General features: G+C 56.1%; 1 protein-coding gene across 3 annotated transcripts in view; it reads left to right on the top strand.

Moving 5' to 3' along the window:
- EIPR1 (EARP complex and GARP complex interacting protein 1) overlaps positions 1 to 13,858 on the top strand; it is a 118,926-nt gene that overhangs the window by 23,281 nt on the left and 81,787 nt on the right. For 2 of the 3 annotated variants that reach the window (XM_019453201.2, XM_019453216.2), the window contains one exon: positions 1,303 to 1,435. The exons of the other annotated variant lie outside the window; for it this stretch is intronic. In XM_019453201.2, coding sequence (XP_019308746.2) covers positions 1,303 to 1,435 — 133 coding nt within the window. The remainder of the gene's footprint in view (positions 1 to 1,302; positions 1,436 to 13,858) is intronic. 3 annotated transcript variants of the gene reach the window in all.

Genomic DNA, 13,858 nt, shown 5'->3' on the forward strand with positions numbered 1-13,858 from the left:
TGTGCATGTGAGAAACTGAGGCACGGGGTCCCACTGGCTTGTGGTGTCGGTGGTGGAATTTGAATTCTGAGTCTGGAGCTGTCCCTCAGGGCGACTGGAAGCCACGAAGGACAGAGCGAGGCTCTCTGGAACAAGTACAGAATGTGGAGGCTTTTGGATGTCATGGAAACATTTCTTAAAACAGCGTTTAATGTTTGTTCTGATTGCAAAGTAACACATATTAATCACACACAAACGGAGTTAAACACACAAACAAACCGCAAAGAAGGAAAGGAACACCTGCCATTATCCCCCACCCAGGGGTCGCTGCTCACCTCCTGGTTCTTTTCTGGTTTGGGTGGGCTTGCTCTTTAAACGAAAGCTGCATGTAGCATGCACACAGTTCTTGGTTCGTTCTTTCCCCTTAACTATATGTTATGGACCCTTTTCCGTGGCACTAAATAGTCCTTTATAGCGTGCTGAATGGCTCCACGGTATTATGTTACAGTCAGATACTACAATTTATGTGAACAGTTCCCTTTCGCCAGACATCAGGTGACTCACAATTTTTCATCGTGATAATGCCACAGTGAGCGCTCCTGGACGCAAATCTTCACGAAGACCCATGAATATCTTCTTCATGTAAATTTATTTTTCAAACAAATGTTTTATTTTTCTCACTGACACGGGTACTGATAAAAGTGTGAATGTGGAAATCCTTTTATTCCTCTAAAATTTATCCAGAAAAGCACGGAGGTAGCGGATTTAACTTTTCGTGGCTAAAATGTAATACTCTCGTGTACATATCGTGTGATTGTTACAGCTGTTGGACTCCTTTGTGGGACGTGTAAGGTGCGCGAACGTGTCACGCCATCTCACCCCTTCCCACCCCTGTGGCTGCCCCCTCGGTCCTGAGCACGGTGTGGGCGTCTCAGCTCTGCCCAGGCAGTGGCTCCCTGTGCCCCGTCCCCTCCACTAAGCCGCGTGCAGGGTTCGAGGCTCATTTGCGGAACCCCTGACAGCTCTGGGCCTGATGCTGGCCAACTGAGTCACTTGGGGACAGAGCTTTAGGTGTCTTGTTTCTTTAGGACTGGAAATGATGGGGCAGTGGTACGTAGCTTGCAATCTTAAAGATCCTCTGCAGGCGTTTCAGACTTGTCTTTCGAGCAAGCACAGTCAGGTGGACTCCCAGAAGTGTGTGCTCCCAGTGTGGTAAGAACAGCCGTGAATTGCAGGGGTAAAGATGCATTCGATTAGCTGGGACTGCTGTGTTCAGTTAAGGGGCAGGGGAGGTGCTCATGTGCTCCTTTATTGTACTTGCAGATCCACATCATCGATTTTGATGACGAAAATAACATTATCAATAAGAACGTCCTCCTCCATCAAGTGGGTGAGATCTGGCACATTAGCGCCAGTCCTGCGGACAAAGGCGTGCTGGCCACCTGCTACAATAAACGTGAGTATTCTCAGGGAGCTCCACGCATCCGCGAGCTGGGCCTCACGTCGCTCGGGGATCAGTGCACGGTTTACGAGATGTGATGATCGGTCAGGGTGCTGCGCTCACAGAGAAGTTGTGTTTCTGCAGGTGGATGCTTGCCGCGGTTAATAGGACCCAGAATCCCGGCTCGTCCCGGCACTGTGACCCCTCGGGGCTGGGCAGGGACGTGCGGGGGGTCCTCGAGGGGCAGAGGACGGTGTGCTCCTAAGTTAGTTAACTGTGCTGCTCACAAAGGGCAGCTGGTTTGTGCCTCGTTGCCTGCGTGTGACGCCCGTTAAAGGGTGAGGAGAGGGCAGGACGGTCGTCTTCAGTGACGCCTTCCCCACGCACAGCACACACGCGTGTTGGGTGTCCGTGCTCCTCGACCAGCTTCCGCCCGGTCTGCTGTTTGCCGCTCCCGTCTCTGGGACCTTCGACGTCTGTGTCCATCCAGACGTCTGTGACGCCCAGCCGGCCACGCGTCGTCTCCATCGTCCGTTCTGTCACTGTCAGTAAGTGGTGTTCAGATTCCGGCTTTGGGGAAGAAGCTCACGTTCCGTGTTTCTCCGTAAGCCAGAATAAGGGGTGCTCCATGCTGTGTATGCTCTAGACCGCTTCCCTCGCTCACGCAGCGTGCTGGGTACCTGTGAGCGCCCCACGGTCTCGCGCCCCACACTCTGTCTCCTTCTTCCTTCCTGCCCCAGCCGCGGATGTTAGTGTGTGGGGCTGACTTCTTCCGTCACCAGCCAGGCTCCCGGGACGCCCTGCTTCCAGAAACCTCTGCTTAGATTGTCTGTTCCCACGGGTTCTCCGTAGGGGTCTTTCTGTGTGACTTCACTTGCACCTGTGTTTAACACTTCTTTTCTTCGCGGCAAAAAAGTTGCTTTCTGAAAGGTCTTTTCCCCCTGAGCCCCTTGCGTTCTTTATCTCTTACTCTTAGCTTCGACTTGCCTCATTCCGCCGAGAGCAGCCGCCCAGAGCCCACTCCGACCTTGCCTCCTCCCCCGTCCTCAGTGTTGGGCTGGGGCCCCCTTCTTGTTCCCGTATCTCAGGCCAAAGTCATCGTGTCAGCCGGCTGTCAGAGCCAGAGTCCTCCCGGAGTGCATTTGGGATGTACTTACGTCTGTGCCCCCACGCCCCAGCGCACTTGGTGTTCACGGTCAGAGTGCGTTCCCTGTGACGGCCCGGTGCTGTTCCATGTAAGGCCCGCTGTCCCTGCACATGGCTGCAGGTCCGTTGTCCCCGTCACCCGGTATTGTGCCTCTGCCTCCACCGCCCTTACGGAGCATCCTGCCTTGGTTGGAGATCGCTAGAAGTTTCTGCAAGTGAAAACAGAGGTGGTCCTCTTCAAGAAAAGCGACTTTCAAACCAACTTTCAAAAGGGGACCGGTTCCCCTTCTGATTAACTTAAGCTCAGCTGACCTTAATTTTACCTCCCGAGCCCCGTTGCCCCCGCCGTCAGACACAGCAGGGTCGCGGGAGTGCTGTCCTGGCACCTGCACCTTACACTGTCCCTTTGAAGCAGGGCGTTGATCTTGCCTGTGCTCGTGGGGAGCAGGCTGCAAAAACGTGTCCCAATGTGGTGGCCGTCATGCACCCCTGGCGTACGTGAGCAGTGCCTGCCGCCCCAGGGGCCACGATCCTCTCCTGGGCAGAGCACGGTTGTCACCTCAGACCCTCGGCCACGACGGCCCCTGCCCGGGGTCAGCTCTGGGCGTGCGTGTGGCTTCTGGGTGTAATCTGCTGTCGGGTCAGCGCCTGAGCCACGCTCCCCTCCATCTGTGGCCCGTGGAGCTGTGACGTCATCTGCCCGTCACAGGGCACTGGGACAGGTGTGGGGTAACAGCTGTTGACGTTTTGTCCACACGGGAGTGTGGGAACTCACAGCAGCCGCTGGCCACTGCTGTTCCTAAAGGCAGACGCCACTGGAGGGTCCGGGGTGGGTTCGGCCCGGCGCCCCGTCCGTCTCTGCCCCGCAGGCTCTTGGGCCTGCGCCCCGGCTGTCCTCCCGGCTTGGTGGAGCCACGGGCACGTGGGCTGGGGACCAGCGCCAGCCCATCCCTGCGTCTGGTGCAAGCTGGCAGGTGAGCTGGGTTCCGCAGTCCGTCAGACCAAGCCGTGTGCACAGGCCGCCCTGAGACGGTCCCTTCTCTGCCAGGGACCCGCAGGGGTGGCAGGAGCCCGCACCCTGTCCTTGCGCCCTCCAGCCTCCCGAACGGACCCCTCCTGTCCCCTTGCTCTGGCCTGTTCTCCTCTGGACGTGGCGAGCATGGGGCGGCCCCCCCGAGCCCTTTACCGCGCTTTCCTGACGGCGAGACTCGTGAGGTTAGCCACCGCTCCTCCTGGAGGGGCCGAGTTCTCACGGCCACCGATCGGGCTTCCTTTGTGCTACTGTGGCCGCCCTCCCTCGGTTCCTTCTCTCCCCTTCCAGAGTCGGCAGCAAGACACAGACCGGGCTGCCGTGCGCTCCCGGGGCTCCGGCACGTACAGCCCGCCATGCCGCTTCCGTGTCTGCCGCGGCGGCACTGGGTTTCTGCTGCCTCGTGACGAGGCCCCTCCGTCCTCTTTCCAGAACGTTCCCCGTCTGGGCCTCCGCTGGCAGCGTCTCGTGTGTGCCTGTGTCCTCCAGCAGGCTGTGCAGGGCAGTCTGTCCTCCTCCCCAGGATTCTGGCAGCCTGCACTTACGTCCCCGGGTCCCTGTGGTTCTGTGCGCTGCATAGGAAGGTGCCACGGACACGGCACGTCGTCCCCTGCACCGTCCCCATGGTCGCGAGGCGGCTCGGCCTCGCTGGTTCTCTGTCGGGGCCTCAGGCCTGCGCCCCGGGTGTCGGGTCCTCTTCCTGGCAGAACTGGGTCCCAGGTCCCGGGTGTAGACGGGAGCTGGCCGTCAGCCGGGCTGTGAGCAGCTGTCGGGTTAAGCCCCAGGTTGGTGGTGGCCTCGCCCCGGCTGTCCGCGGGCGGGGGCGGAGCGCTTTGCGGTCGGGGCCTCCGGAAGCCCGGCCGGCTCTGCCGCGGCTCCGTGCTGGCGGCCAGCCCTTCTGTGCCGTGCTTGCCTCATCCGTCAGCCTCTCTGGGAAGAAAGACCCGTCTCTCGTGGCGTTCGTGGCCCAGTCCTGGGAGCTCAGCTCTCTCCCGCCACAGGCAGGTCTCCGAGGTTTCGGTCCCGCGGGGCGAGCTCATTGCCATCGAGAAATGCCGCGAACGCTCTCCGGCTCTCCCTCCCCTCCTCCCCGCGCGGCCCCAGCCCCTCGAGCTCCGAAGCCCTTCGTGGCTCCCACCTGATCCGCACCGCTCGTCCGCGCACGTCCCGCTCCTGGCATGAGGCCCAGACGGCTCCTGTCAGACGCCTCCGGAACAGCTCAGTCAGGGTGTACGCTTGCCCTGCGGGCTTCGTGCCCGGCGCAGGCTGCAGAGCGAGTGCACGTGCGCGTGCTTGCACGTGGACACGCGTGGACCGGGCTCCGCTCTGAGCTCCCCACCGGCCGTGAGGCTTCCGCACCGCAGCGCGTCACGCGTGGCTCAGGCCCAGGGTGACCCAGACTTGGGTTAAAGGCTGCAACTGCACCGTGCCCTTTGACCTCCAGCGATGCCGGTCTCGTATCGTGCTGTCCCCCGTTAGCGTCTGGGCTGGTCGGGGGCTCTGTGCAGGTGTCACCACGTGTCCCGGTCGTGGTCGTCTTCCGGCTTGTGGGTGTCCACATCGCAGAGACTCACCTGCCCTTTGCTGCCCCTCGCGCGCATGTCCGTGCCCTGCTTGGTTCCTCTTTCTGTTCCCATCAGTCTCCGCAACATTCTGGGCAGCGGGAGCGTCTTTCAATCGAGAGACCGCGGGCCTCCGAGCCATGTCCCCAGGCCCTGAGTCTTCCCGCCAGTGGAGGGGCCGCTGAGGGCGGAGAGCGGGAGGGAGGGCTGACGGGCAGAGGTGGCGGGTCCCAGGGCCGGGGGGACCTGTTTCTAGCAGAGAATAGTCCCGGTTTAAAGCTGTTGTCTGCGTCCCCTTCACTTGTATCCTGCAACTCTTCCCCGTGGATCTTACTGGGTGGAGGAGGAAGGGACCAGGCAAAAGTGGGCTCGTGTGCGGCGTCAGGAAACGGAACCCACGTGGCACAGTGTCCTCTCCTGCAGCATCTGGGCATCGTGTTTGTCGTGCACAACTGTGTCTAAATTACACGCACGTGGTGCGGCGTGCGAACTGCCTCTCGAATTGGTGGAAGTCTGCACTGTGGTAGAACTCCTGTGTGCGTGCACACACACACACACACACACACACACACACACACACATTGGGACATCACAATGGCCTTGTCAGTGAAAGTGCGGAATTGGATTGACTCGCAGCTCATTTTAAAACATGCAGACGAGGACCTTCTCTGCGTACCTTGTCTTGTGCTTCCCAGGAGCGGTGCCAGACAGCAGCTCTGCTCATACAGCCCGAGTAGCCACCAACTGCAGGCAGAAGCCTCCAGAGTTACATTCTCTTCACGGTGTCCAAGCAAATGACCGTGGACTGGCTGTAGGCTAACGTGATGTAAATACTCCCGCTTCTCTGCTTCCAGACGTCACACCCACCCGTGCTGGCTTCCGTCCGTGTCGTGTAGGAGCAAGCGAGGGGCGTGGACTGTCACGGACTGTCGCTAGGGAGCTGTGGTTGCCGCCGATGTGATGGTGGCCCTCACCCGGGACAGTTAGGGAGCTGTGTCCTCGGAGTGTGGGTGGTGGGGGCAGACTTGCATGACAGTGAGCTCTTCTGGGTCTTTCTCTGTTTTTCTGGGAACAAAACGCCAGCTTCCGTTGCTGATAGTTTCACAGGGAGGATGTGTCAGCATGGGGGACAGCTTTCCACGTGTGCACAGCCAGGGCACGTGGGAGGAGGGAGGTTGTAGTGCAGAGCCCGGACGGTAGGTGTGGGGCCCCCTCGGGGGACAGCGGGCCACACTGCAGACGAGGACCGCCTTCAGTCCTCCCCCTGATGCTCACCCTGGAGGGGCGGTATTGCCGTGGCCTGGAGCATCCTGGTCACACGGGGACAACACTCAGGATGTGTCTTCCTCGTGGCGCTCTGCCTTTGGCACTGCGGGTACTCCGTTGACCTCTTTCCCCTCCTGGCTGCACTTGACAACATGCTTCCGTGAGAGCACGAGCCCCGTGCGCGTCCTGACTCCTGTCTCAGAGTCCCGCTCTTACCCACGTGCTCGAAGGTTCCTTGAGAAGGAGCGCCCGCGCTGCCTAGAAGCTGAGCACGCAGCTCGTTTAAGACACTGTGACTTCAGGGGCACCTGGGGGGCTCAGCCGACTTCGGCTCAGGTCACGATCTCACGGTGTGTGGGTCCGAGCCCCGAGCTGGGCTCTGTGCTGACAGCTCGGAGCCTGGAGTCTGCTTTGGAGTCCTCTCTCCCTGATCCTCTGCCACTCAGGCTCTGTCTGTCTCTCTCTCTCTCAAGAATAAAGAAACACAAAGAACTAAAAAAAAAAAAGACACTGTGACTTTGCTGCATTCCTTTCCTTGTTTTCTCAGTGAGTGTGTGTACTTTTTGTGTGTCCCCTTACACTGGGGTGTGTGTGTGTGTGTGTGTGTGCGCGCGCCAGGGCCCCTCCTTGGGCAGCAGGGGGCACCAGCGTCCTCCTGTCACTCTGGTTCTCCCCCCTCCTCCTCCCCCCCCCAACCCCGGGTCCCAGTTGGCTGCGTCCTCAGCCGATTTACAAGCTTCCCTGCACTTTGCAGACGGTGTTCTAGATACCGTCACAGATACGAAGACCTTGCTCGAAAAGCACGTGGCAGAATCGGGCTCCCTGCCAGCATCTCACTGAGGTGCCCCAGGTGGTCGGGTGTTCTTACCCGGGCCGGTACTGAGCTCAGTTCCCTGATCCCTGACCCCTGACCCCTGACCCCAGGCTCCCAGAGGGACTCTCTCAGCCCTCAAGGCCCCGGATGCAGCAGGGAGCAGGGCCAGACCCCAGGTGCTGGGGGACCTGTGTCAGTGGGCAGTGGGGACCCAGGTGTAAGTGCCCTTTAGAGGGGGCATCTCGGCATGTCCCCCCGAGTGTCCCCCCCGAGCCTCTGCCTTCCCATGCTTCACCTGCCTGTGTTCTCCCTCCCTCCCACACATCCTGAGCTCCCGCTTACCCTTGGAAACGGCTCCTCATGAAAGCTCCCTCCTCCCACCACCCCACCCTCCATCCGGGCTCACGGCTCAGCGGGGCCAGCACGACAGGGTGCGGATGGCTGTGAGGCTGGGGCAGTCCGGCTGAGGACAGTGTCCTCTGGAAGAATCTCTGAAGCCTCCTCGAAGAGTCAGTGTAAACCCTTGGAAACAGATGCTGTCTCCACTTTGGCTTGGCTGCACCTTCGGGAGGCGGAGAAGCTGGAAATGGTTCCAAGAGCAGTGACTCATGAGCTCATGTGCGTGTGGTGCCCCCGTCAGCACGTCAGCAGGGCTGTTTACGGTCTCTGAGCCTCTGTTTCCTCATCCTTAGAATGGGGAGGGTTGCTCCTTCCTCGACTCCACGGAGCTGTTGGCACTCACAGGACGTCCCTGGACTGCCCTGAGAATTGCATCGTCTGCGATGGTGTCATTATGGAACTTGTTAACGTCGTTCTGTCTTGCTCTGGCCCTGGTGCTGTTCGTCTAGTTTTCTTTCATGTTCAGGCCTTGACTCGGGATCCGGGGAGAGTGTGCAGACTGATCCCTGCTGTGTGCTAATGCCTGGCACGTTCTCTGTGCCGAGCACCACGCTGAGCTCTCTCCTGGATCGTTTCTAACCCCCCGCAAGACGAGAGGCGCCTTCTGTCCCTGTCCCCATGTCCCAGATGAGAAAACAGACTTACAGAGGTCACCTGACCAACCCTGGTGGACCGGGGGTGGGCGCCGTGCCCTGTGCCTGGGACTTGCCCCTGAAGATCGCAGACCTTCCCGCCACACCTGTCCTGCCTCTAAGGGCGAATGTCAGTGCACTCTTCACAGGGAGAAAAGTGTTTCTGGCAAAGGCCGGTCCCCTTCTATTTCGGGAAGCCTGAGCACGGGGAGACTTGGCTCAGTGTCACGTTCAGAGGGCCAGTGCGCCGAGGCACGAAGGCTTGAATTCGGCGTGAGGACGGTGTTGGGCACGGCCCTTCAGGTGACACGGCCCAGGAAGAGCCCAGGCGCCCCGTGGGTGTTGGCTCTGCGATGGGCTTCCTGAGACGCAGGGGCTGCTGGGGTCCTTTCTCCCCCTCGAGGCTACATGCTTCCTGCATCACCGATGGTGGTGCATCAGAGACTGCTCGGGGATCGGACCCTGGGCCCCACTGACCCGGGTGGGGGAAGGGGGGTGTTTCTCCGGCCCCACAATTTCCATTCCAGGCTTCCCGGCATGCCCGTGTGGAATCCTTGCAGCGACGGGATGAGAGTGTATCATTCTGAGAGATTATCCCGGGTCTTCGGTGGCTAGGGAGTTTTAGTAGAAAGGAGCCGTGGTGTGATTTAGCTTCTCTGCTAGTGTCTGAATTCCCAGAGTCAGAGGTTATGTAGGATTCATTGTTCCTGGATGTTGGTGACGTCCGCTACTTACAGATTGGGTATGGGGACTGTGAGCGCCTGCGTTTAAACTAATGAAAAGCATTGCAGCCACGCTGTCCCTGCATCGTCAGCAGCCCCTACGGTAACAGGCTGTGGCACGGATCACTTCCTGGGTGTCACTTGTTTTGGGCCCTGGATTCTGGCTCAGGGTGGCACCTCCCACGGTTGCACACAGCCCGTCTGTTAAGTTGGAGTTCGATGCACAGAAGGGCTTGGATGCTCCTAGTTTGTCCCGAGGTCACAAATCAATTTAGGAGGGGTTTCCGGTCGTGGACATGTGTTCTCACTCCAGATTTTAAAATTGTCGTGAATGACTGATTGATGGAATTTCTGTTGCGCTTGAGACGTAGCGCTGAAAGTTGAGGACGGAAAGACGAGAGTCCGGGTACCAGGCTCTAGAGCCGTGGCCCACGGGGCAGACGCGGAGGCAGTGCTGACGTGGCCTGTTCGGTTAGCGTGCTTCCGAAACCGGGTCAGGATCCTTTCCACGTGTGCACAGTCGGAGCTCTGTGCAGGCCCTGAGGCCGTGGCACCGCGGAGAGCAGGAGGGGAATGAGGAGTGGGCCGGGCCTCACCCTGATGTGGGCCACTCTGGGGTCGGGTGTTGGGACACCCCTCGCGGTTTGGGCACTCTGGATAATTGCCTGTGAGGACACTTTGTTTTTAAGAGGAACCGGTGTCCTTTGGGCGCGGATGAGGACTCTACGAGACAGGGCCCATATGTCTGTGGGGCTTGGTTGAGATTTTCACCCCGAGAAGTAAACTGAGACTGGCTTCTGTTCCTTCTCTTCCTCGCGGGGGAGCCTGGTGGGCGGTGTCCTCAGCCTGCCTGGTTCCAGGTGTGTCACCTTCCCCGTTGTCTGGAACGAGGACGCTGCACTGGTCGATTCCTGGGGCTCTCCTGAGCCTCCAAACGAGGGCTTTCTGGAAGCCGTGGACCAGGATGCCATGGCTTCTGTCGAAAGCTGCCGTTTACCAGTTATCTCTGCGTCGAATTAGAAAATTGCATTTTTGAGTTTAAATGGCTATTTTATGAAAATAAACTCAGGGAGGAAGTAGGTTTTCCTTGGAGAAGAATTCTTTCAAGGCCTCTCCGTGGGAGACCATAATTTTGAGATGACGGCTGAGACCCTGGAGGAGCGGGGCACACGAGAGGCCGGGGCGGAATCACCGAGATCGCCGTCAGGCGGTGCGCCAGCTGAGGAGAGGAGCCGGGGAGGCGCCCTGCACCCCAGATCCTGTCATTCCGCGGCACACGGGCTGCACGCGGGCTGTCGGTCTCCGGCGAGAGCTTACTCTGTCTTGTGCGCGGACGGGGTGGAGCACTTCTTCCCAAGTGCGCGGTGAGGACAGGTGAGAGGTGTTCTCGTGGTCCCGGTGCGGAGAAGCAGAAAGGAAAGAAGTTGGGGATGGTCACAAGAGACCGCCCCTGGGGAGCCCCTCGGGGCTGGGGACCGGCCGGCTTCGTCCCGCGTCCGCGCAGGTGTCCTACGGACGAGCAGCCGTCTTTCGTCTTCACGCCGTACCAAGTAAAGCGTGTTTTGAAATGAAGACGTTCTGTGTTCCATTTTAGCACTTGAACATTCTGTGGGCTCCCGTTCTTCTGTGACTGACGAGAATAGAGTCGCTGGACCTCTCTTTGCTGGAATAGCTGTGCGCTAACCGAGGTGTCAGCTGCTGATTTCATGCTGGAGGCGGAAGCCCAGATGGGCTCGCAGTTGAGTGCGTGCGCCGGATGTGTGCGCGCGCGTGCGTTCTCTGTGCGCCGCGTGTACTGGGGGTATCGGCTGTGTGCGTGCTGTGCAGGTGGAGCGTGCTATGTGTGTGGTATGTGTGCTGCGAGCTGTGCGTGCCCGGTGTGTGTTGAGGGTATATGGTGTGCGTGTGCTGAATGTGTTGAGAGTATGTGGAGTGTGGGAGGAGTGTTCATGCTGTGTGCCTGGAGTGTGTGTGCTAACTGTGGACAGTACGTGCTGTGCATGTAGCTTGTGGAGAGTGTGAGCTGTGAGCGCCGTGTGTGTGTGTGCAGAGTGTGTGGAGAGTGTGCTGTGTGTGTGCAGAGTGTGTGTGTGCAGAGTGCTGTGTGTACAGAGAACGTGCGGAGAGTGCGCGTGGAGCGCGTAGAGCGTGGGCGGAGCGGGAGGCCCCGCCCAGACACTTGCGCCAGGCCGGCCCCCCTTGCCGGTGGGGTACGTGGGCCGCGGGGTCATTACTTGCCTTTTACCCTCACCGTCCCCGTGTAAACATGTGGGCACAGGACGGTGAGGACGATGGTGACGAGGACGTTGAGCATTTAGTGTTTAGGTACCAGGCCGGGGCTGAGTGCATCATGTAGATTATCTAGTTTTTAAGTTTACTTTAAAATGTTTTCCCGGCTTTTCTTTTTGGATATGATGGACGTGTAACACTGTATGAAAGTGCGCTTGGGTGCACGTATTGTGCAGGGATCCCCACGGTCCCCACAGTAAGTCTGCTCGGCACCGTCACTACGCACAGTGACACACGCGCTTTGTTTTGTGTCTTGTGATGAGGTCGTCCAAGATCTACTCTCTTAGCAGCTGGGGAGTGCGCACTAGAGTCAACTAGTCCCTCACTGTGCGCCCACCCCCCGGGACTGACTTACTCATTACTGGAGTTGGTCCTTTTGACCGCCTTCACCGGACTCCGCGCCCCACCCCTCCCTGCCTGCAGCAGCCAGTCTGTTCTCCTACCCATGAGCTAGTTTCTTTATTTTTAAGATTCCACGATAAGTGAGATCGTACGGTGTTTGCTCTTCTCCGTCTGCCTCCTTTCACTTGCTGTATAACGCTCTCAGGGTCCATCCGCGTTGTCACACATGGCGGAATCATATTTCCTTGTATGTGGTGTGTGTGTACATGTTCAGTGACACTTTGGATCGCGAGTAACTTGTTCTGTGAGCGTTCTGCAAGACGAGCAAACATTTCTAATACATTTTAACTCGATAAACGAAAGGTGTCTTGCAATACGAGTGGTACGTGACGTGGAATGTCACATGATCACAACTGAGCCAATGGTTCTCTCTCCCTCTCTCTCTCTCTCTCTCTGTCTGTCTGTCTGTCTGTCTCTGTCTCCCTCTGCGGGATTGGGGGTGATGGTCAATGCAATGCCACTTTTCTGCAAAATCCTCAGAAGGAGACAAAGGCAAGTGTCATTGGATAGGTTCCTTGTTAAAGTTGCACAGAAAAAGATTCCATGGAGCCAATAGAGAGCAGTGATTCTGTTAGTGATGGTGAAAGTCGCCCTTCACAGTAACCCTCCCTTCTCTTGTCTCCCTCACACCAGCCACACAGGTTTTCCAGGTAAGTGCAGGTTGTTTTTCTTTGTATTTTGTATTATTTTGAGGAATCTTACGCTATTGTAATAAAAATTATATGAATATTTTAGGGTTGTGGAACGAATCATCTGAGTTTCCACTATTTTTTATTGGGAAATTCACTTTGATATACAAGTGCTTTGGATTACAAACATGTTTCCAGAATGAATTATGCTCGCAAACCAAGGCTTTACTATATGTGTATACACACATACACACACACACACGTAGATATACACATTGCGGTATACACACACATACGTAGATGTACATATACACATTGTGGTGTACGCACAAATATACATAGATGTGCATGTACACATTGGTATATGCACACATACATAGAGGTCTATATACATACACACACGTATGTAGATACATATATACATACACATATACGTATGCGTATTGTATACATACATATACGTAGATGTACATATACATATTGTATATACACATATATACATAGATGTACATATACACATTGTGGTGTACACACACACATATATAGATGTACGTATGCACATTGTGGTATACACACACATACGTAGGTGTACATATGCACATTGTGGTATACACACACATATACGTAGATGTACATATTCACATTATGGCATATACACACATGTAGATATACATATACATATTGTGGTATACACACATATGTACACACACATATACACATTGTGGTACACACACATATATATGTATGTATACATATTGTGGTATACACACATACGTAGGTGTACATGTACACATTGTGGTATAAACACACGTATACGAAGATATATATATAAACACATGTGGTACACACACATATACATAAATGTACATATACACATTGTGGTATACACACATACATGTAGATGTACATATACACATTGAAGTACACACATACACACATATAACGTAGATGTACATATTCACATTATGGCATATACACATATGTAGATATACATATACATATTGTGGTATACACACATACGTAGATACACATATACACATTGTACAACACGTATACGTAGATGTACGTATACATATTGTGGTATACACACATACGTAGGTGTACATGTACACATTGTGGTATAAACACACACATATACGTAGATATACATAAACACATTGTGGTACACACACATATACATAAATGTACGTATACACATTGTGGTACACACACACACACACACACACACTCACACTCACGTCACCGTCTCTATTCGTTCATCCATCGTTCATCCTTCCGTGGACACAGATCGTTTCCACGTCTGGGCTGTTGGAAGTCAAGCTGCAGTGAACATGCGGACAGCAGAGTATCCAGTTTATTCTTCTGTTGTTCGCATGTTTCCAGCGAGGAATTTGTTAATGTGATTTGCCAGGCTAGCAGCACCTGTTAGTAGTGGAACCAGGATTTGGATGTGTGCAGCTTGGTTCCAGAGTACCTGCCTTACAGGTTATTAGGCTTTAAGGTTGTTGTTTCTGGGGGAAGAGTTGTGTAAACATGCCCTGTTATAA

The sequence above is a fragment of the Panthera pardus genome, unplaced genomic scaffold (assembly GCF_024362965.1).
Source record: "Panthera pardus isolate Hobbes unplaced genomic scaffold, ASM2436296v1 HiC_scaffold_26, whole genome shotgun sequence".
NCBI lineage: Eukaryota > Metazoa > Chordata > Mammalia > Carnivora > Felidae > Panthera > Panthera pardus.